The 22,856-nt window shown below is 40.6% G+C and overlaps 1 protein-coding gene across 2 annotated transcripts in view; it reads left to right on the top strand.

The window, feature by feature from the left end:
- Window positions 1–485: 485 nt before the first annotated feature.
- The window catches only part of ValRS (Valyl-tRNA synthetase), a 51,024-nt gene continuing 28,653 nt past the window's right edge, over window positions 486–22,856 (top strand). For both annotated transcript variants that reach the window (XM_076205040.1, XM_076205039.1), the window contains exons 1-11: window positions 486–781; window positions 4,231–4,380; window positions 5,883–6,010; window positions 6,957–7,121; window positions 11,584–11,785; window positions 12,052–12,242; window positions 12,831–13,056; window positions 15,123–15,268; window positions 18,994–19,201; window positions 19,340–19,516; window positions 19,624–19,745. In XM_076205040.1, coding sequence (XP_076061155.1) covers window positions 599–781; window positions 4,231–4,380; window positions 5,883–6,010; window positions 6,957–7,121; window positions 11,584–11,785; window positions 12,052–12,242; window positions 12,831–13,056; window positions 15,123–15,268; window positions 18,994–19,201; window positions 19,340–19,516; window positions 19,624–19,745 — 1,898 coding nt within the window. In that variant the 5' untranslated portion in view covers window positions 486–598. The remainder of the gene's footprint in view (window positions 782–4,230; window positions 4,381–5,882; window positions 6,011–6,956; window positions 7,122–11,583; window positions 11,786–12,051; window positions 12,243–12,830; window positions 13,057–15,122; window positions 15,269–18,993; window positions 19,202–19,339; window positions 19,517–19,623; window positions 19,746–22,856) is intronic.

Raw genomic sequence — 22,856 nt, 5'->3', positions numbered from 1 at the left:
AAAGGGGGATTGCACTAACAGAAGAAATCTCTTTATTAAGGATAGGAGGAATTTACGAGGCCATGCAAACAAGGAAGACCTACTGTCTAAATTAAGGATGTGAAGAATAGTTTCCCATACAGATCATAAATACTTGGTATAGCTAAAAAACTTGGGTGATATAACCCAGGTTGGAATTTGATGCTAGTTATGATGAAATGAAGAGTAGAAGACGGGATTCAACGAACGTTGCTCCATCCCTGTACATTACAGTTATGTAAATGAGTACACGTAAATGGTAGGTACATTAAAACTGACTGCTGATTTCCGTGCATTCCTTGCATTTTATCTATATATATTTCATCATTTTGATATTCCCACAATCGACACTTATCTGATTAAATAGATACGAGTATATATTTCTCGCACTTCTGATGGTTTTTTATTGTCCTATTTTGAACTGTCCTATTTCTGTGGAAATATGTCCTATTGCCGGGTGTAAATATTTGTGGTGTTAGTGGTACGATTTCGTCAGGACATCCATGTGGTCAAGGAAAGGAGTGGGACGAGCACCTGATTACTAGTCTACGAGGCTATAATTGTGATAAACTAACTAACAATGGCCGATGATAAGCAGATACCACCTCTTCCCAATGAGGTAGGAGATAAACCTAAAACTGCTAAACAACTTGAGAAGGAAGCTAAGAAAGCCGCGAAGCTCAAGAAGTTTCAAGAAAAGCAAGCTAAGCAGAGTCCAGCAGCTCCAGCTGAAAGTGTTAAATGCAAGGAAAAGAAGGAAGAGGTAAACGTATTTCTGACTTGTGTTTTGACATGATAACGTTATATATTTTGTTCATCAGTACGGACATTTGTGTTGCCATAGACATAGCCTCACACTTTCGACTTACTTAGCCTTAGGGTCATGACACCAGATGAGACCATTTCTTTCCTATATAATGGATATATAGAATGTTATTGCAAGTGCAACTAATGTATGAGGATGTAGGAAGTACCTCAACAGGATTTTTATTTTTACTTAATTATTTATTTTGTTTCTAGCAAGAACTTAGCAACACTAGTTCCATCTTGTGCTTAATTAACATTTTGAAACTTATGAACTAAATGAGAAATTTTTGCTGACACATCAGTACCATGTCCACAAAGAAATAGAAACACTGGTCATAGTTGTTGCTAGGCAGATTTGGAAATTACAACCTCATAGTCAAAGTCAAAGGGGGGTAAAATTCCAGATGCACGCAAGCATGGATATTTAATGCGAAATTTATGTTGGCCAATAGCTTCTAAACTAACCTAATTTAACCTAATCTAATGTAACCATTCCATAGAAAAAATGGATCTTTCAAATAAAAAAAAAATAAATAAAAAGAAAAAATGTGTAGTAAATTTTTAGAAGTGCTCACCTAAGCGTATCAATAAAGAATTCAATATTTTGTAAATTTAAATACATCAACATAATGTATTTTTCTTGGTGGAAATCAATAACAAGAAAACTTGTATTTTTTTTTTCAGAAGTGCACAACTACATGATATAGCAATAGAAAGTTAAATATTGATTTTGTAAATATACACCAGTGTAATATACATTTTTACTGGCAGAAATCATTCTCAAAAAACTGCTAAAAACAGATATACCACTGAAAGGAGCAGCGACACTAGGTTCGAGACACCATGTCTATCCTGTCCTGTCGATGTCAGTTTGATGATGGTGTTGACATTGTGTTCTGAGTGTTCTCTCACTTCAAGGGATACCACCATGCCACCATATTCTTAAAACAGTGCTATGGAGCTGAACTTTGTACTTTTCTTCAAACTATGAAACTCCTTTACATCCTGCTGTCCAATCGGATACCAAAATCAGCTGTCAGTGTCCCTGACAATGACCCTAATGATCTCTAGAATTGCAGTACTAAACGACCTCTAGTATTGCAGTACTAAATGCAGGTTAGGTTAGACAAATTTATCATACTTTAATTTCTTTGACCTCTACATCTATCAAAACAAAGATGGCGTCACAAGCCACCGCTGTGGCTCCATGTATTAGTGTATCACTTTTAGCATCTTTTTCTGTTACTGATATCCACCAAGAAAAATATATATTACATTTATGTATTACAATTTACAAAATGTATATTAATTTTACATGCTATATCACATGGGTGTGCACTTCTAAAAATTGACCAAACTTACTTAAAGCAATACACTATCAACAACTTGGAGCACAACAAGAGCTTTGAGATGTCATATTTGTTTTTGATTTTTGTGGAAAATGAACTAACAGAAGTCTGAGGATAGATGTATCTTTATTGGATGTGACAAAAGCCAAAGGACTAGATATGATCTCAAACTGGATACTTAATGAAGGAAACAACTAGCAGGCTAGATCCAGTTGTATTACATGTTCATTGAAAGAAGGCATTATGGGCAAGGGACAAGAATGACCCTGTCATCCATGAGGAGCTAAGATAAAGGGAAAACAATTGGGTGATGGATGGGATGGGTATATGCCTTGGCTGCCTACCTCCCTTATAAGGTAAAAGAAGCCTGTTGGTATATCGAAAGATAGACTACTAAGAGAGAAATTCACTAGTAAAAGCAACATACATACATACATACATACATCAAGGCTTTTTCCCCCTTACAAGGGAGGTAGCCAGAAAGGAAAAGGCATAAAATCATTCCCACCCATTCCATCCCTGAATACACTCAACATCCCTCTACCCTCCCTCTCATCTCAGCACCTCCTAGATGACGGGTCATCCCTGCACCTTGTCCACTGCCCTGGGTCAGAAGCAGTGTCGCAAGACACAGCACATCCACAGCAAGGCCGCTTCATTAAATCGGCGACCCCCCTCTTCGTCCCCCCATGCATAAAAGGAGAAGACGGGGAGAAATCCCTTTGGGCTGCATCAAATTTTGCTCACACATACTACCTCACCCCCCCATCACCCCGCCCATTCCACCTCATGCATCACAACATCATCCATATACAACCATTCTCCATTCACCCCTGTCTTCTGTCCTCTCCCGTCCTTCCTCAGTAGACATTCCCTTCTTCCCCAAAGCCCCCTTCACCCCATCCATCCACCTCATCCTAGGACGTCCCCTCATGTTCACTTCCTCCACATCTGCCTTTCATACCTCTTTTACTAGTCTTTCTTCACTCATTCTTTCCATGTGTCCGAACCATCCTAATACTCTATCATCAACCCTATCTCCCAACTCCCTTTCCACCCCTGTTCTCCTCCTCACCTCCTCATTTCTCACTATCTAGCCTAGTAACCCCCATCATACTTCTCAGACACCTCATCTCAAACACATTCAAACTCCTTCTCTCTTCCTCTCTTATGCTCCATGTTTCTGCCCCATACAGTGCTGTTGGCACAATCACTCCTTCATACAGTCTCCTCTTAGCATCCATTCCCAAATGTCTATTCCTCATTACACTCTTCAATCCACCAAGGCATTTACTCGCTTCTCTCTATCTACATTCTACCTCCACCTTCACTCCACCTTTTCCTGCCACATTTGCACCCAAATATCTAAAACTATCCACTTCCTCCAGTTGCTCTCCCTTAATGCTCACTTCCAGTCTACTGCCACTTTCACCCCTTGTACATCTCATCACCTTACTTTTACCCACATTTATCTTTAGCTTTCTTATATCACATACTCTCCCAAACTCTGTCACCAACTTCCTCAGTCCCTCCTCCGATCCTGCCACAAGCACAGTGTCGTCAGCAAACAACAGCTGGCTCACCTCCCACTTTTCTCCATTTTCTTTAACCATCTCCAATCCCTGACCAACTACCCTTGCATTTACCTCTCGCACTACCCCATCCAGCAACATAGATCCAATAATTGTTATGACAGTGGTATGCAGGATTCTACCTACTGCTTTCGGTCACCTGTAAGATCACCTTCACAGACCCTTAACCCGCTACACCAACAGAGACTTAAGTCTCTGTTGGTGTAGTGGGTTAAGGCTCTGTGAAGGTGATCTTACGTGTGGCCGAAAGTAGTAGGTTCGAATCCTGCATGCGACTGTCACAAAAATTATTGGATAGACTACTAAGTTTACATAAGTGATGTGTACATTATCTTGGGGTTTTGCATATTGCAACAAATTTTTCATGTAGTTTGATGTAAAAATTTAAATCTTATGTATTATTTTAATTTGGTTTTAGTTCACAGGACTTTAGTTAATAATTTTGTTGCCTTTGTAATCAACAGAAACAGGTGGTAACTTATGACATAGCGACTCCAAAGGGAGAGAAGAAAGACACTCGGGTTGAACTGCCGGCTGCATACAGTCCTCGATATGTGGAAGCTGCTTGGAATGATTGGTGGAAGAAAGAGGGATTCTTCAAGCCAGAATACATGGTAAGTGGTGGTATTTACCTCTAGAATTTTGACTGTATATAATTGTAGTATACAGGAAAGGAGCAACAATTATGGGGTCCTGTCACCTATTTTCCAATTTATCATACATAGATGCATATACCAAAGGGTTTTTTCTCCTACACAAGGGGTAGCCAAAAAGAAAAAGGCATAGAAACCACTCCCACCCATTCCATTTCCTATATATTCCATTCCCCTCCATCCTCCTCCCTCCCTTTTATCTTGACACCTCCTGTATGATGGGTCATCCCTGCATCCTGTCCACTGCCCTGTGTCAGAAGCAGTGTCGCAAGACACAGCACATCCACACCAAGGCCGCTTCATAAATTCGGTGACCCCCCTTCTCCGTCCCCCCATGCAGAAAAGCAGAAGACGGGGAGAAATCCCTTCGGGCTGTGTCAAATTTTTTCTCATACATACTTTCTCACCCCCCATCCCCCACCCACTCCCCCTCATGCATCACAGCATCATCTATACACAACCCCTCTCCATTCACCCCTATCTTCTGTCTTCCCGTCCTTCCTCCACAGACACTCCTCTCTTCTGTAATGCCCCTTTCACCCCATCTCATCTTAGGATGCCCCCTCATAATCATTCCTTCCACCTCTGCCTTCCACACTTCTTTTACTAATCTTTCTTCACTCATTCTTTTCATGTGTCCAAACCATCCTAATACTCTTTCATCAACCCTATCTCCCAACTCCCTTTCCACCCCTGTTCTCCTCCTCAACTCCTCATTTCTTACTATCTGTACTTCTCAGACATTTCATCTCAAACACATTCAAACTCCTCTCTTCCTCCTCTCATGTTCCATGTTTCTGCCCTGTACAATACTATTGGCACAATTACTCCTTCATATAACATCCTCTTAGCATCCATTCCCAGATGTCTATTTCTCATTACACTTTTCAATCCACCAAGGCATTTACTCGTTTCTCTCAATCTGCATTCTACCTCCACCTCAACTCCTCCCTTTCCTGTCACATTCGCAACCAAGTATCTAAAACTATCCACTTCCTGCAGTCTTTCACTCTTAATGCTCACTTCCAGCCTGCTGTCACTCTCTCCTTTTGCACATCTCATCACCATACTTTTGCCCACATTTATCTTCAGCTTCCTTCTTTCACACACCTGTCGTACTTAAGTACTTAACCTTAAATTAATGTACAGTTCCACATTGGTATATGTCCATAATTTCCAATTACATTGACATGAACATGGCATTCCTCAGGGAGGAGACTGCTTGGCTGGGGTGGTGGATAAAAAGATATAAATATGTGAATAGATCACCAAAGGGAACAAGAACTGCCAGTGTTGTAACCACGAAACAGCAGAAGTTAAGATCATCATAGACTGAGGACTCGCTGTATTTCAAAATTCTAGAATTATTAGAAGGAATAGGGCATATATTTTTTTAAGTAAATGTTATTGTTTTTGCTGACATGAAATACAAAAAATTATTAAAGATCATATTGAATCGACAGGAGAAAAATCATTCAGGTCCTGGCCCCAGAGAAAAGTTCATCATGGTCATTCCACCTCCAAATGTGACTGGTAGCCTTCATTTGGGACATGCACTCACCAACTCCGTGGAAGATGCCATCTGTCGTTGGTAGGTCAAAGAAGACTGGTTGTAGTAGTTTAGTATTGAAGTTAGTGTAAACTTGAATTATGGCATTTGTTTAAAGCAGTTTATTGCCTTGCTTTTAAAATAAAAACTGTTATGTGGCTCCTTGGCTAGCTTAGTGATACTTCAAAGCAAAAAAATAAAATAATCTTGGTTGTCCTAGGGGATACTGGGTAAGTAAAAAAAAAATTGTCTTGATTGAGACATGTAAATGTTAGTAGAGAAAAAAAAATGTCACAAGAACTATGCAAATATATACTATTATTTTACCTTACCTGGTGCTGCTGTGTCTAGCTTGTAAGAGATTCACTGAAGTCCTTGAACAGCAGGAAGAAGAAAATGTCATCAAGAAAGATAACAAAACTCAGTACTCCAACTACAATCCCCAGATACAAGCCCCACAGAAAACCCTCCCACACCAGACAGGAACCACACTAGAGTACCTGCACTCATGATACCATCTGTCATGAACACAGAATAGACCTAGCCACAGATTTAAATTGCCCCAGATTCAACCGCCACACAGAATACCTTGTACTACAATGCCCCAAACTAACAATCTTCAGACAACAACACAATATCTCTTCTTTGAGTGACCTATGGTGTTTCCTGAAGGTTTTGGGTCTTCTGAAAGAAAGACCAGGGACAACAGATTGATTGATCATATAATAAGGATTTGGTGTACAGCAAACTTTACAAATTATTACAGGATTTGTGTGGTCATATGAACTGTGATTGCTGTAGAAAATTTCTAAGAATGGTGGAATATTCCATTGAATATGAGTAAATTTTAATTATGCTTCTCTCATTGCCATTACATATATGTTTAGCTGAACCAAAAGTAATTGAACAGATGTAGGCTTTAGGTGATTTTAGTCTTCATTTCATTTGAAGTAAGCTAGTAATTACACCAGTTTTATATATCATACAGGCATCGAATGAAAGGTCACGCTGCACTTTGGGTGCCAGGTTGTGACCATGCAGGAATTGCCACACAAGTTGTTGTTGAAAAGAAACTGAAGAGAGAAGAAGGCAAGAGTCGCCATGACCTTGGACGAGACGCATTTATCAAGAGGGTCTGGGATTGGAAAAATGAGTGAGTAGTTGTAGGTTTAGAAGTAGTCACAAGTAGCATTTTATTGAGTAGTGGTAGATAGGAATAGTAACCATGCATTGAAGTTCCTGTTGACCTACATTTTAATGCCCTCATAAATTTTATATCCAACTGAAGGGCAGACTTGTGGCAAAATGGGGACGGAGTCCCATTTTATTTTCAGTGCCACAAGTTCAGCTCAACAACATTATCTAATATCAGTGAGAATGATACATGTAAAAAGCATTATTGCAGGAAAGCACATGTGTAAGCATTTTCATGATAGAGGAGTAGTTGTATTAGTGAGTGTATGAATGAATGGAAGCAGTTTTCATCAAAATTTATATAAGTAGAAGTTAATATAGGTTGTAAGGTGTATATACCAATATATTGGTATTGGCAGTATCGACTCGTTTTTGTTGTATAGTATCTGCCCCTCCATTATGCTGTCCCCCACTCCCCTTAATACTGTCTTGTACCTCTTCTTTGTATATTTCCATATTTGCCATTGTCCCCTGTGGTAGGGGAAAGAATGTTTCCTCTTGGGTTGTAAAAGGTGGTTAAAATGGAATGGAATGATGGGACTAGGTATCCTGCTCTCTGTAACCCTATTCCTTTGAGAAGTCAAAGCACAAGAGGGTCTGGAAGGAGTTTTTCAATCAGAACCCTAAGGTTTGGGTCTTTTAAGAAGAAACATGAACATAAGTATAAATGGGCTAGGTTTGTTGGTGGGAGGGTAGTTCAGTGGTCATTAATGGATTATATAGTAGTGCTCAAAAGGAGGATTGGAAGAGTTTTGGACTAGAATGTGTTTAGAGGAGAGAGCACTGCAATAATTGGTCATCAATTGCTGGACGGGAGTTTAAGAGTGGATGCGAAATGAAGAAACAGTGAAAAGGAGGGAGGCAGATTCCATCCAGAACCCTGGTAACTACGTCATTAAATGTGCATAGATGTAAGGAAAAGGGAAGAGATTAATACTAAGTTTGTAAGAATGATGGATGTGTTGGCATTAAGTGAAGTGAAACTGCAAATGAGGACACATTGGAGTGTGGAAATGTGGTGGGTTTTTTGTTGGAAGAGATAAGAGGGAGAGGGAAAGGAGTTGCACCAATGCTAAGTGTTTAGTGGGGTGGAAAGAAGTGTCATTGAAGATAAAATGGGCAAAGATGAGGTTGGGATTGGAGACGTGGGCATTTTTGAGTGTTATTGACCCAGGTAGTGAGAAAAGTGTGGAAGGAAGAGGCATTTTGGAAAGATTGAAGTGAATTTGTTGAGAGTTTGAGGAAAATATAAATGTAGTTGTGTTGAAAGATCTTGACGAGAGAATAAGAGGTGAACCAATAGATGAAGCAGTAAGGAGGTTAGGTGTAACAGGAATTATAGCAGTGTCCTATTGTAGAATCAGAAAAGTTCTGGACATAAGTTTATGTTGGGGAGAGAACACTGGATTATTAGATCATTATCAGGTAAAAGGGAAACTTAAAACAATGGAAGTTAAGTGGAGGAGGAAAAATAAAGGGGATAGATAGAGCAAACTGAATAAGAAGGAAAATGAATGCAAAATAGGTAAACCATCCCCCAATGTGCTAAGGTAGAGGGATGATGTAAATGTATTATTATTATTATTAAGAGGAGATTGTATGAAGGGGTGATTGTGCCAACAGCACTGTAGGAGGCAGAAAGATGGAACATAATAGAGGAAGAGTTTGTTTGAGATGAAATGCCTGAGAAATATGGTAGGGGTTACTAGGTTGGATAGAGTGAGAAACGAGGAGGAGAGCAGGGGTGGAAAGGGGGTTAAGAGATAGGGTTGGTTAATGAAAGAGTATTGGGATGGTTTGGACAAATGGAAAGAATGAGTGAAGAAAGATAAGTAAAAGAAGTGTGGAAGCCAGAGGTGGAGGTGAACATGAGGGGTCAACCAAGGATGAGATGGATGGATGGGGTTAAAGGTGCATTGGGAAAGAGGGGAATGCCTATTGAGGAAGGACAGGAGAAGACAGAAGCTAGGGATGAGTGGAGAATGGTTGTGTAGGGATGATGCTGTGATGCATGGAAGGGAGTGGCTGAGACATGGGTGAGGTGTATGTGTGAATGATGTTTTGATGCAGCCTGAAGGGATTTCTCCCTGTCTTCTCTTTTTCTGCATGAGGGGATGGAGAGGAGGGGGTTGCCAATTAAATGAAGTGGCCTTGCTGTGTCTTGCTGCATTGATTCTGACCCAGGACAGTGGGGAGTTGCAGGGATGACCAATCATCTAGGAGCCGAGATAAGAGGGAGGGAGGAGTGGTGAATGGGAGTGGAGTATGTGGGGATGAAATTGGGGGGAGTGGATTTATGTCTTTGATTTTGGCTACCTCCCTTGTAAGGGGGGGGGAAAGCCCTTGGTGTGTGTGTTTGTTTTTGTTTGTTTACCTAGTTGTATTTACCTCTTTGTATTTTATGGGAAGGGGAGCTATGCTCGTAGTGTCCTGTCTTCATATCTCATTTTATCAAAACTGTTTTTAAATTCATGTATTGTTTTTGCACACACCACTTTCTCATCTAACTTGTTCTAAATGTCTATTACTCTGTGGGGAAAGCTGTTCTTTTTCAGATCTCTTCTATAACTGTCTTTCTTGATTTTCTTTCCGTGTCCTCTTGTATTTCTATCATCCCATTTTATTAGATCCTCTCTATCAATAGTTTCTATGCCTTTCATGATTCTATAAATAGTTATCAAATCTCCTCTCTCTCTTCTTTGCTCTAATGTCTGTAGTTCAAGTTTTGCTAGTCTCTCCTCATATGATAGTTTTGAGAGTGTTGGTGCCAATTATGTAATTGCTCTTTGTATTCTTTCAAGTTTTGTTATACATTTTTTTGTACTTGGTGACCACATCATTGCTGCATACTCCAATCTTGGTCGTATCATAGTGATTAGTATTTCCTTCACCATTTCTTCATCCAGCAATGTAAATGCCACTGATTGTTCTTATTGAATTATAAGTTTCTCCAAATATTTTGTCTCCACAATTCCCATTATGTCTGATTCTTTTTCTTTCTGGTAATCATTTAGTTCGTTCAAGCCTGTTATTAAGCCATCTATATTTGTGTAAGACATTTTAAATTTTCTGCTACTCCCATCGTGTTTTCTGTTCCCCTTCTGTTTTTCTCTGTTATGTACCATTTTCTCACTTTCATATTCACTACTCTCCAATAGAATTTCTCTTTTTCTGTCTCTGTTCTTTTCTCGTTTTTTCCTTAACTTCTTGTCTTTTTGCTTTCTTATCTTCTCTTTCCTCTTTATTCATATCTCTCTTTATCCATATCTGATTAAATTGTTCACTGTTTGCTAGTTTCCCTGTTTTCTGCTGTTGTTTGTGACCTGAATTTGATCTTAATTGGTCTGGTCTTATCAGTATTGTATTTTCCTAGTCTATATATTTCTTCTATTTCCCAGTTTCTGTTCCATCTTCTTGAACTACTTCCAATATCTTATTTACTAGCTCCTTCTCCTTTATTCTTGTAGTCCAATTTGTATTATACTTCTCTTCCATCCCCAATATAATTTTACATTTCTTTTTATCCGCTAAGTCTCTCACTATTCTCTTCCTCCCTCATCACTTTAATAATTGTGTCTTTAGTTTGATCTTTCATCTGTTGTGCCACTATGTCCTTAAATACATTTTTTTTATTTTCTTGGACTTTTTTCCAACCCTGTACTTCTTTTGCTATGGACTCTTTAATCTCTTTATTATTCCTCTTTAATTCTTCATTCTCATCTTTTACTTCTTTTAACTGTCTTTTTAATTCTTCTATTTCTTTAGTTAGGGTTTGGTTCTCCTTCTTTAACTCTTCCAATTTATCAACTCTGCACTATCCTTGTAAGTTGACCAAACTACTCTCCCAATGTTTGGTCATTTTCTCTAGTTTTTCTTCTAGACTTGCTAATCGGGGGAGGTTGGCATCCCCCCCCCTCATTAAATCCATGGAAATTATTATTTTCACTTTCCATTGTGCTGTTCTTATCTATATTTCTAACTTTAATGTTTTTACTGATATTTTCAATTTCCCCTGTGTTGCCAGCAGACCTCTTGTTCATATTTTTTCTGCTGTCAGGGGGAGCCCGTTCGCCTCCCTCCTCATTTCCTTCCATTTACCTTAGTAATCCCTCCCCTTCTCCCCTTTCATCACCTTTCTACTACACGAGCTTTCCCCTTCCCTACTAATACAAAAAGGTACTTCCTCATAGTTGAAATCCACGAAAATTGCGTTTTTTCCGGAGTTCCAATCTTCGCTGTCAATCCGACGATTGTGTATGTGTGTGTGTGTGTGTGTGTGTATAATATTCTCTCTCAGCATTGAGTGTCTGTTTTGACTTAATCACCCAATTGACAATTCTTATATAACTGATTTATGACAGTGGGCATAAGTGAGATTTTCATTAGGAATTATTTAAGTAACTATGTTTGATGACCCTTAGGAAAGGTGATCGCATCTATCAACAGCTTGAGAGTCTGGGATCATCCCTGGACTGGGACAGAGCAACATTCACAATGGATCCAGGACCACAGAATGCCGTGAAAGAATGTTTTGTGCAGTTACATGAAGATGGCACTATCTATCGTTCCAACCGCCTAGTGAATTGGTCCTGCACATTGAAGTCGGCAATTTCAGATATTGAGGTGGGTTTCACATAATGGGATGCTTGCTGGCCGAGTGGATTAGAGCATTGCTACTTGCAACGGATGTCAAGGTGATGATGGTTCAAACCCTGTCACTATGGAGTTGGACCAAGGGCATGGTTCATTAAATTTCACACTACAAATTCTTCTGTAAGGGGCACTGTCTTAGCCTGATAGGGGGTACTCGTGATGTAAAATCAAATCATCATAATTGGTTATTTATTTATTTTTAATTTATTTATTTATTTATTATTTTTTTCTTCCAGGTTGAGAAAAAAGAGCTGGCTGGTCGTACAGAACTCCCTGTCCCTGGATATAAGGAAAAGGTCGAATTTGGTGTCCTCGTCTCCTTCCGGTACCAGGTGGAAGACTCGGATGACTACGTGGTTGTTGCTACCACCCGTATTGAAACCATGCTAGGTGACACTGCTGTAGCTGTACATCCAAAAGATGAAAGGTGCAAAGATACATCTAGTATTTTATACTTGTGTTTGGTGTTAGGAACTTTCAGATATTGGAGATGTAGATATGTGTTTGCAAAAATCTGGTACATGCAACCCCTACTTTTCCTAAACCCACAATGTTCCTCACCAATTGTTCCCTCTGTTCCTCTCCTAATCTTCTCAATCAAAACCCTCCCATAAGGCTTCCCAACTACACTCAACAAACTGATCCCTCTGAAACTACTACAATTACATTTGTCCCCTTTTCCCTTGTCAAGTGGAACTATACAGGCACTCCTCCAGTCCTCCGGCACTACCCTCTTTTAGACAAACATTTAACAACCTCACCAGGTTGACATCCATCCAACCCAGGTGCCTTACCTGCTCTCATCAATATAATAAAAGTTCTGATTTTACCTCATCTTTCCTTATTTCTCCATTTTCCTCAATCATCACTGTATTTTATTAGCACTTTCCACTGCAACTACCTTTCCTTTCCTATCCTCCTTTACATAAAAGAAAATTTAGAAATGAGGTAGCCTCTTGTAAGGTCCTATTTCATTGGTTTGTGTCTTGTTTGATTCAAACATATTTCTTTTCAGGTACAAGCACTTGCATGGGAAAATGCTCATCCATCCATTTGCTGACCGTAAGCTGCCAGTTGTAACAGATGAGATTGCAGTAGATATGACCTTTGGAACTGGTGCAGTTAAGATTACTCCTGCACATGATCCCAATGATTATGAAGTTGGAAAACGTCATAAGTTGGAATTCATAACCATATTTACTGATGATGGCGTTATTAAAGAAGGATATCACCCATTTTCTGTAAGTATGTGTGTGTTTGCCTAATTGTAGTATACAGGGAAGGAACAATGTTCATTGGGCATTTCCTACTCTCCAATTTATACATACATATACCAAGGACTTCTTCCCCTTTACCTAGGATATAGCCAAAGTAAAGAGGAGAAATTCCACTCCCACCCATTTCATCCTCACCCACTTCACTCTCATCCACCACCCCTCCTCCCCTTCCATCCTGGCTTCTCACTGATGACAAGTCATCCCTGCATCTCACCCATCACCCTGGGTCAGGAACAATGCCGCAAGACACAGCACATCCACAGCAAGGCCTCCTCACCCAATTGGTGAGCACCCCTCTCTACCCCCTCCAATTTGTGATGAAAAAAAAAAAAAAAAAAAAAGTATGGGTGTATGTATACATAAATACATATACGCACATAGGCAAACCTTGGCTTTCAAAATTCTCACTTTTCAAACAAGTCAGCTCACAAACATAATTTCAAACTTGCATTTGCACTGATTACTGTATCATAGCTTGGTTGCCAAACAAGCTACTTGGCAAGAGCAGCATGACATCACTGAACATGTCACACAGCGAGGGGAGCAAGAATTTGGGTTTGGAAAATATAAATGTAGAAGTGAGAAAAGTGCTCAATCTTTTGGAATCACTGGATGTGACAAAAGCTTCATTATCTGACAGGATCTCAAACTGGATGCTTAAAAAAATGTAAGGAACAACTGGCAGACAAAATTCAGTCTTGTATGTTCAATATAGGACATAGTGCCTTTTGATTGGAAAAGGGCTGATGTACCAATTCACAAAGGTAGAAACAAGGAGACACTACTAAATTACAGGCCAATATCTTTGACCAGCATAGTAGTGAAATTATCTGATAGGATTAAGAAAGATTGATGGACAATATTTTGAAGAGGTGAACATTTTGGCGAACTGTCAGTTTGGCTTCAGATACGCAAGGTCATGTCAAATTTTTTAAGCTTTTATTCAAGAGAGGTTGGGGTGCCAAAAGAGAGAGAAGGGTGGACTGTGTGTACCTTGACCTAGTGAAGGCTTTTGATAAAGTAGCTCACATTCAACTTAGTGGAAACTGGGGCATATTGGAAGACTAAGAAGCAAACTTCTTGAATGGCTAAAAGATTCTGAGATGGGAAGATACATGAGAACAGTAGTTAAGGATAAGATGACAAGATAGAGAGCAATAATGAGTGGTGTTCCACAAGGTTTAGTATATGTGCCAATAATGATTCTTGTCTGTCACTGACATGATTGTTGGTACAATAAGTTCTGCCAAAATGTCCACAGATGATGCAAAATTCATTAGAAGAGTTGGAAGCCAAAGCATTATTCCTTTCCTTAACACAACAATTACATACATATACCAAAGGATTTTTTCCCTTTATAAGGGAGGTAGCCAAAAAAATAAAGGCATAAAAACCACTCCCACCCATTCCATCCCTATCACACTCCATTCCCCTCCATCCTCTTCCCTCCCTCTTATCTTGGCGCCTCCTGGATGATGGGTCATCCCTGTATCTTTTCCACTGCCCTGGGTCAGAAGCTGTGTCACAAGACATAACTCATCCACAGCAAAGCCGCTTCATTAGATTGGCAGCACCCCTCTCTCCGTCCCCTCATGCAGAAAAGGAGAAGATGGAGAGAAATCCCTTTGGGCTGTGTCAAATTTTTCTCACACATACTCCCTCACCCCCTGTCCCCACCCATTCCACCTCATGGATCACATCATCCATATACAATCCTTCTCCATTTACCCCTGTCTTCTGTCCTCTCCCGTCCTTCCTCAACAGACCTTCCCCTCTTCCCCAAAGCCCCATTTACTCCATCCATCCATCTCATCCCAGGTAAAAATATTTTATCAAATTTTAAAATTCTCTCCTGTTGGTTTCTTGACTGGTAGTCTAACTTATGACATCTCACCCATTGATCAGTTGTTCTGCTGAGTGGACCCTCATTCTTTTTTGTTCTTATAATATCTGTTACTCTCTGTAATGGAGGAGGTTAGAAGATACCTTTGTTCGGTAGTAGACTAAAAATGAATGATTTTTATTTACAGGGCATGAAAAGATTTGAAGCTCGAAAGGCTGTATTAGAGGCGCTGAAGAAGAAAGGCATGTACGTCGAGACGAAAGATAATCCCATGGTGGTACCAGTGTGCTCCAGGTCCAAAGACATTGTTGAACCCATGTTGAAGCCACAGTGGTAAGATATTTAACTCCTATACACGTATATCCATCTGTGTGAACATGACTGCTGTTGGCTGTCACCTTAATTCCTGGGTGTAAATATCAGGTTGCAGATCTTTTGTACGCTCAGTGGAGCAGTCGGTAGAGTGTGGAGCTGGCATTACGTTAGTCCCGGGATTCATCCCCACAACAGTTGGGATGATTATTTGAAAGGTTTCATTGTTACAAGTGATTTGTTCCATGTTCCAATGGCAAAGCAAATAAAGGATTTGGTCCAACTCGGTTGTTCTTCACAGGTAGGGTCAGGAGCTTCATGAAAAGAAGAATATATGACTGCATTGGCAGTCACCTTCATTCTTGGGTCTTAGATAATATCAGGCTGCAGTTCTTTTGTATCCTCAGTGGAGTCATTGGAAAATCTTTTCCCATGTTTGTGTTTATAGAGAGGGTGAGCATATCGTTTTGTCAAGGAATATTGGTTGTTGATTGTGTTAGAAAGAGGCTGCCTGGTGGGGATGTTGCTGGAGTTTAAATCATATTTTGGTTGGGGACTTGTTCAAGAATTTTGCGTCTTCTTTGATCTTCTGTTTGTGCATCGAGCTAGATGGAATGATGTGCTTTAGGATCACCTCCCAGTATGTGGAATGTTGAGTGGTTGGAGTTGTGGGATGAAGGCTCAATGGTTGATGCAGTTTGTGGGATGTATATGTTTGTGATAGTGTAGGTTGTTTTCTTTGTGATTGGATTGTGATTATTTCAGTTATGGTGCCTGTGAGTGATTGTCTGGTGTCACTTTTGTTGGAAAAGGGTATGCTGTGTAATGGTACGAGTCCATCTTTGTGTCTTGTGCTGTCTTCTCATATTACTGTCTAATCAGTGAATGAGGGTAATGTTATTTGTGGTGTTAGATTTGTTTCTTTTATAAGAGTTATGTAAATAATATGTTAATAGAAGTGGAGCAGCTCTGAGTGTTTGTAAGTTCATGTATGTTATCTGTCTTACTTGTAGACAAGGTAGACAGGAAGGCACTGTGGGAGGTACTGCAGATATATGGGATAGGAGGAAAGCTGTTAAGAGCAGTCAAGAGTTTTTATGAGAGTAGTAGAGCTTGCGTTAGGATTAGAAATGGAGAGAGTGGATGGTTTGAGGTAAAGGTGGGACTTCATCAGGGATGTGTTATGTCGCCCTGGCTGTTCAATCTTTACATGGATGGGGGTGGTGCGAGAGGTGAATGCAAGGGTAGTGGGTCAGGGGTTGGAGATGATTAAAGAAAATGGAGAAAAGTGGGAGGTGAGCCAGCTGTTGTTTGCTGACGACACTGCACTTGTAGCAGGATCAGAGGAGGGATTGAGGAAGTTAGTGACAGAGTTTGAGAAGGTGTGTGAAAGAGGGAAGCTGAAGATAAATGTGGGCAAAAGTAAGGTGATGAGATGTACAAGGGGAGAGAGTGACATTAGGCTGGAAGTGAGCATTAACCCCTTCCATACGGTGCCGCACACGTAGGCGTCATGGGGAGCGAGTGTATTCGCGAGGCTGCCATATCGGCGTCTTGATTATATTTATTGTAGTTGCCCCTCCATAATGACATTCTTTCTAATTCTTTTGTAATCGCATTTTCTATGGTTATCAAAATTCACGGGTGAAGAGAGAACGATCGATATAAGCGGTGACTATATTTTATGATGCGAGTATTATTACGACACGTCGTACGGCTGGCATTGGCTGCTGGCACCGAGATCTAAGTCCATGACGCCTACGTGTGCGGCACCGTATGGAAGGGGTTAAGGGTGAGAAACTGGAGGAAGTGGATAGTTTTAGATACTTGGGTGCGAATGTGACAGGAAAGGGAGGAATGGGGGTGGAGGTAGAATGTAGATTGAGAGAAGCAAGTAAATGCCATGGTGGATTAAAAAGTGTAATGGATGCTAAGAGAATGTTATATGAAGGAGTGATTGTGCCAACAGCAATATACGGGGCAGAAACATGGAACATGAGAGAGGAAGAGAGAAGGAGTTTGAATGTGTTTGAGATGAAATGTCTGAGAAGTATGAAAGGAGTTACTAGGCTAGAGTGGGAAATGAGGAGGTGAGGAGGAGAACAGGGGTGGAAAGGGAGTTGGGAGATAGGGTTGATGAAAGAGTATTAGGATGGTTTGGACACATAGAAAGAATGAGTGAAGAAATATTGGTGAAAGAAGTGTGGAGGGCGGAGGTGGAGGGAGTGAATATGAGGGGATGTCCTAGGATGAGATGGATGGATGGGGTGAAAGGGGCTTTACAAAAGAGAGGAATGTCTGTTGAAGAAGGATGGGAGAGGACAGAAGATAGGGGTGAATAGAGAAGGGTTGTGTATAGATGAGGCTGTGATGCATGAGGGGGAGTGGGTGGGGGATGGGGTGTGAGGAAGTATGTATGAGAAAAAAAATTTACGCAGCCCGAAGGGATTTCTCCCCATCTTCTCCTTTTCTGCATGAGGGGACGGAGAGGGGGGGTTGCCGAATTTATGAAGCGGCCTTGCTGTGGATGTGGTGTGTCTTGCGACACTGCTTCAGACCCAGGGCAGTGGACAGGATGCAGGGATGACCCGTCATCCAGGAGGTGCCAAGATAGGAGGAGGGTGGAGGGGAGTGGAGTATATGGGAAATGAAATGGGTGGGAGGGATTTCTATGCCTTTTTCTTTTTGGCTACCCCCCATGTAAGGGGGGAAATGCCTTTGGTATATGTATGTATGTCTTACTTGTAGGGTGTGTTTGAGGGTGTATTTACCTAGTTGTATTGTATGGGATTGTGAAAAAAAAGCCAAATATGAATGAGCTTGATGAATTGTACAAGTTTTTTGTGATGCAGTGATCAGAAGAAAAACCTGTCATGCCCAGTGATGATTGAAAAAAAGAAGGATGTTTTATGCCAGTACGGGAAGCTCTCTGGCTGAGTGGGTTAGGGCATTGTTACTTGTGGCAAAGGTTGAGGGGATGGCGGTTCAACCCCTGCCACTGGTGAAGTTGGACCAAGGGCATGGTTCTTTAAATTCCATGCTACAAAGTCCTCTGTAAGGTGCACTGTCCTAGCCTCCTGATTGGAGCGAGTTTGTGACATGAAACCATATCATCATCATCATGAACATCACGAAACCATGTGCATTCTCAAGTGGTTGGCTAAGGAATTTTAAGGTATGGGATGATATCAAGCAACAGGATATTAGTGGTGAAACTGTTTCTTTTATCTCTAAGGCTGAGAAGATAGTCACTGCTCCGTATTCCATCAGTTCTCTTTATATACTTCACTTATTCTAATGACTATACTGCCATTGCAGATTCTAATGAAGGGAAGTTTTTTTTTTCTCTCTTTTCTTTCTCTCTCATTATCACGTTTATGTAGGAGATAGCAATTTTTGTGTGTATGTGAAGAAGCTAGGGTTTGTTTCTATGTTGCTTGTAGTACAAGGTGTTGGAGAGCACATACCAGTGTAGCATCTTCTTTAGATTAAAGATTTAGTGAATATAGGTTGGAAGGAAGTACAAGAGTTTTGATGGGGTGAGAAAACTTTGGACCTGTTCTGAAGACTAGGTACCAGCTCTTTATAAACCAAATCTACTGAGCCACCTATTTTGTGAGTCATATAAATATATTTCTGGATTATTGAGTCCAAATCATGGGTATAGGTGAATAATCAGTGTGGTTTTACATAATAATCATTTAAGCCTGATGAAGCAGTGAATCCATCTTGATATATTTGTTCAGGTATGTTTCATGTTCAGACATGGCAGCCAAAGCAATAGAAGCTGTTAAGAGTGGAGAGCTGGAATTGATCCCAAAGATGCATGAGAGGACTTGGTTCCACTGGATGGGTGAGATTCGGGACTGGTGCATCTCCAGACAGCTATGGTGGGGTCACCAGATTCCAGCTTACTTTGTGACCATTAATGATCCAGCTTTTTCTCCAGGCAAGGTGAGATGAATTATGTTATTGGAATAAGCAGTATCTGAAGCAAGTTAAGGTGTGTACAGTTATGTTTGTGTGAATTTCATCATCCTTATAACCTTGTGAGAGGAGCTGACACAAAATGTTATTCATCATATATATTAGGATGATGATGAGAAGTATTGGGTCAGTGGTAGGAGCGAGGAGGAAGCTTTAGAGAAGGCAGTGAAGAAGTTCAACGTACCCAAGGAAAAGATTACACTACGGCAAGACCCAGATGTTTTAGATACTTGGTTCAGTTCTGCCCTTTTCCCATTCTCTGTCTTGGGATGGCCTAATGAGGTTTGTATAACAGGTGAATTTGTTAAGTAACAAGTGATTGAGATATATCTAAACGAGTATTGACACGTTGATAATTATTTCATTCTATATGTGCTTTGCTCCAATAGACATCAGACATGAAGAAGTACTACCCCACTTCTCTCTTGGAAACCGGACATGACATTCTTTTCTTCTGGGTAGCACGTATGGTTTTCTTCTCGCAGAAACTTCTTGGAAAACTACCTTTCAAGTAAGAAATATCAAAAGCTATGTATCTTGAGGAATGTGAAATACATAAGAATTAGAACAGGTGTAGTAGTTGTTATATATGAGGATACATTGTAACCATTTAGTGTATATCTTTACACATGCCAGAAGCACACATCACCAGACACATCAGAAGGATCATTGGAGAAACTTGTAATTTTTTGAAGTTCATAAAAGTAGTATTCCATTGTATGGATTAGATGTGGTGGAAAGTATTGAAAAACCGGTACACCCTTGACTTGAATATGCTACAGTGATGTGGTTATTACACAAAAAAATATAAACATGTATAGAGGCTGAATATTTTGGGGCAGCCAATTATAGAAAGTAAATGTGGGTAAAAGCAAGACAATGAGATGTGCAAGGATAGAGGGTGGCAGTAGGCTAGAGATGAGCCTTATAGGAGAGAGGGAAGTGAATAGTTTTAAATATTCAGATAAACTCGTTTACCTTCGGCATCACCCCATCCATGTACGCATTGGACAGCCATGCCAACATGACATGGCCCCAACACAGTCCCATCTTTACCTCTAACCACTCACTTTCTTCATTTCCAATTGTAACACAGGCCTTACTACTCTTGTGATAACTCTTGATTGCCCTTAACCCCTTCCATACGGTGCCGCACACGTAGGCGTCATGGGGAGCGAGTGTATTCGCGAGGCTGCCATATCGGCGTCTTGATTATATTTATTGTAGTCGCCCCTCCATAATGACATTCTTTCTAATTCTTTTGTAATCGCATTTTCTATGGTTATCAAAATTCACGGGTGAAGAGAGAACGATCGATGTAAGCGGTGACTATATTTTATGATGCGAGTATTATTACGACACGTCGTACGGCTGGCATTGGCTGCTGCCACCGAGATCTAAGTCCATGACGCCTACGTGTGCGGCACCGTATGGAAGGGGTTAACAGTTTTCCCCAATCCCATATATCTGCTATACTTCCCACAGTGCCTTCCTGTCTACACTGTCTCTTGAGCAATGAAGAGAGAAGGCAGGGAATAGGGGTGAGTGTAGAATGACTGTGTAAGGATGATACTTTGATCCAGCCTGAAGGTATTTCCCCCCCCATCTTCTCTATTTTTTATGTTTGTCTAGCAAGGAAGGAAGTGGGGTAGGGGATTGGGAGGTGGGGAGTGGTTGATATTTTGGCACAGCCCAAAGTGATTTCTCCTTTTCTCTATTTTCTGCATGAGGGGATACGGAAGGGAAAGTGCCGTGTCTTGCTGCATTGCTTTAGATCCAGGCAGTAGGCAGGAGAGAGGGATGACCTTTCATCCATAAGGAGCTAAGATGAGAGGGAAACAAGGGTGGTGGATGGGAGTGGGTGTGTACCGTTGACTTGGCTACCTCCTGTAGAAGGGGGAAGAAGGCCTTGGTATATAGATAAAGGATAACATGTAGCAGGGAATGGAGGTGTGGGGGTAGAGGTAGACTGTAAAGTGAGGGAAACAAGCAAGTGTCTTCTGGGGAATGAAAAATGTCATGAGAAAGACATCTGGGGATGGATAAGAAGAGAAGACTACATGGAAGAGTGATTGTTCCTATGGCAGTGTAGGTCAGAGACTTGGAATTTAAAAGAGCCAGGAAGGAAGATTTTAAATGTGTTTGAGATTAAGTCTTTCAGAAGTATGGTAGGTGTCAGGGTGGATAGAGTGAAATGAGAAACTGAGAAAAAGAGTGGGGGTGGATATAGAGCTGACAAATAGGACCAGTGAAATAATATTGAAATGGTTTGGGCACATGGAAAGAAAATGAGGAAAGACTAGCAAAACGAGATTGAAGAGGTGGATGGAATGAACTTGAAGGGAAGACTGAGAAATAGATAGATTGATGGGATGAAGGGGGCAATGAATTGAGAGGGAATGTCTGTTGAGCAGGGAATGAAGAAGGCAAGGGATAGGTTTGAGTGGAGAGCAGTTAAGCGGAACATATATTTATGCACCACAAAAGGACTTCTCGTCTTTTCTATTTTCACACGAGGGAATGAGGAAAGAGGGTCATTATGTAAATGATGTGGTGTGCCCTGCTGTGACTTGTTCCATTGCTTACGACCCAGGGAGCAAACAAGAAACAGAAATGACCCTTCATCTACAAGGAGCCATGATAAAAGGGAAACAAATGTTTGATTAATGGGTAGGGGTGGGTGCATCCTCTGGTTGCTTACCTCCCATATATGTGGAAAGAAGTCCCTTATGTAGATAGAAAACTAATGTTAGAGGAGATACAAGAGTTAGTTGATTCGATAGCAATCTTTAGGGCCATGAAATACACAAACACACTTGAAAAAGAGGATCAATATCTTCTTGTCTGCTCTGCATATTTTGGATTGATTAGAGGGCAGAGTTGCCATATGATGAAGCATACATACCAATGGCTTTTTTCCCTTTGCAAGGGAGGTAGCCAAAGTCAAAGGCATAAATCCACTCCCACCCATTTCATCCCCATACACTCCCCTCCCATTAACCACCCCTCCCTCCTTCTTGGCCCCTACTTAATGACAGGTCATCCCTGCATCTCACCCACTGCCCAGTCTGGAGGAGCATAGAGAAGAGACATGATAATTACATTCAATCTGAAAATAGGTTTAGAGAAAGTGGACAGGAAAAGAATTACTGGTACAAGAAGATAGATAAGGGTCATGGAAAAAAAAAAAAGAATTGAAAATAAATAAATACATAAGATTATCAGGAAGTGTAGCTTTCTGCATAGAAGTGTAGACTTGTGAATGAAATTATAACCCAAGCCAACACTATAAAAGAATTCAAGGCAGGGCTTGACAAATGGAGGAAAAGAGACAGGACCCCATGAGCATTGTTCCAACCCCATACACTAAAACTAGGTAAATGCATGCACACACTATAAAAGAATTCAAGGCAAGGTTTGACAAATGGAGGAAAAGAGATGGGAGCCCATGAGCATTGTTCCAACCCCCTTACACTAAAACTAGGTAAATACACGCTTACACTATAAAAGAATTCAAGGCAAGGTTTGACAAATAGAGAAAAAAAGAAAAGGGATCCCATGAGCATTGCTCAAATCCCACACACTACAACTAGGTAAATACATGTACATAAACACATGTATT

The sequence above is a fragment of the Oratosquilla oratoria genome, chromosome 21 (genome assembly GCF_046742065.1).
Source record: "Oratosquilla oratoria isolate Oo_2021 chromosome 21, ASM4674206v1, whole genome shotgun sequence".
NCBI classification, from domain to species: domain Eukaryota; kingdom Metazoa; phylum Arthropoda; class Malacostraca; order Stomatopoda; family Squillidae; genus Oratosquilla; species Oratosquilla oratoria.
Note: the sequence above shows the minus strand (reverse complement) of the source record. Positions and strands in the feature narration are given on the sequence as shown.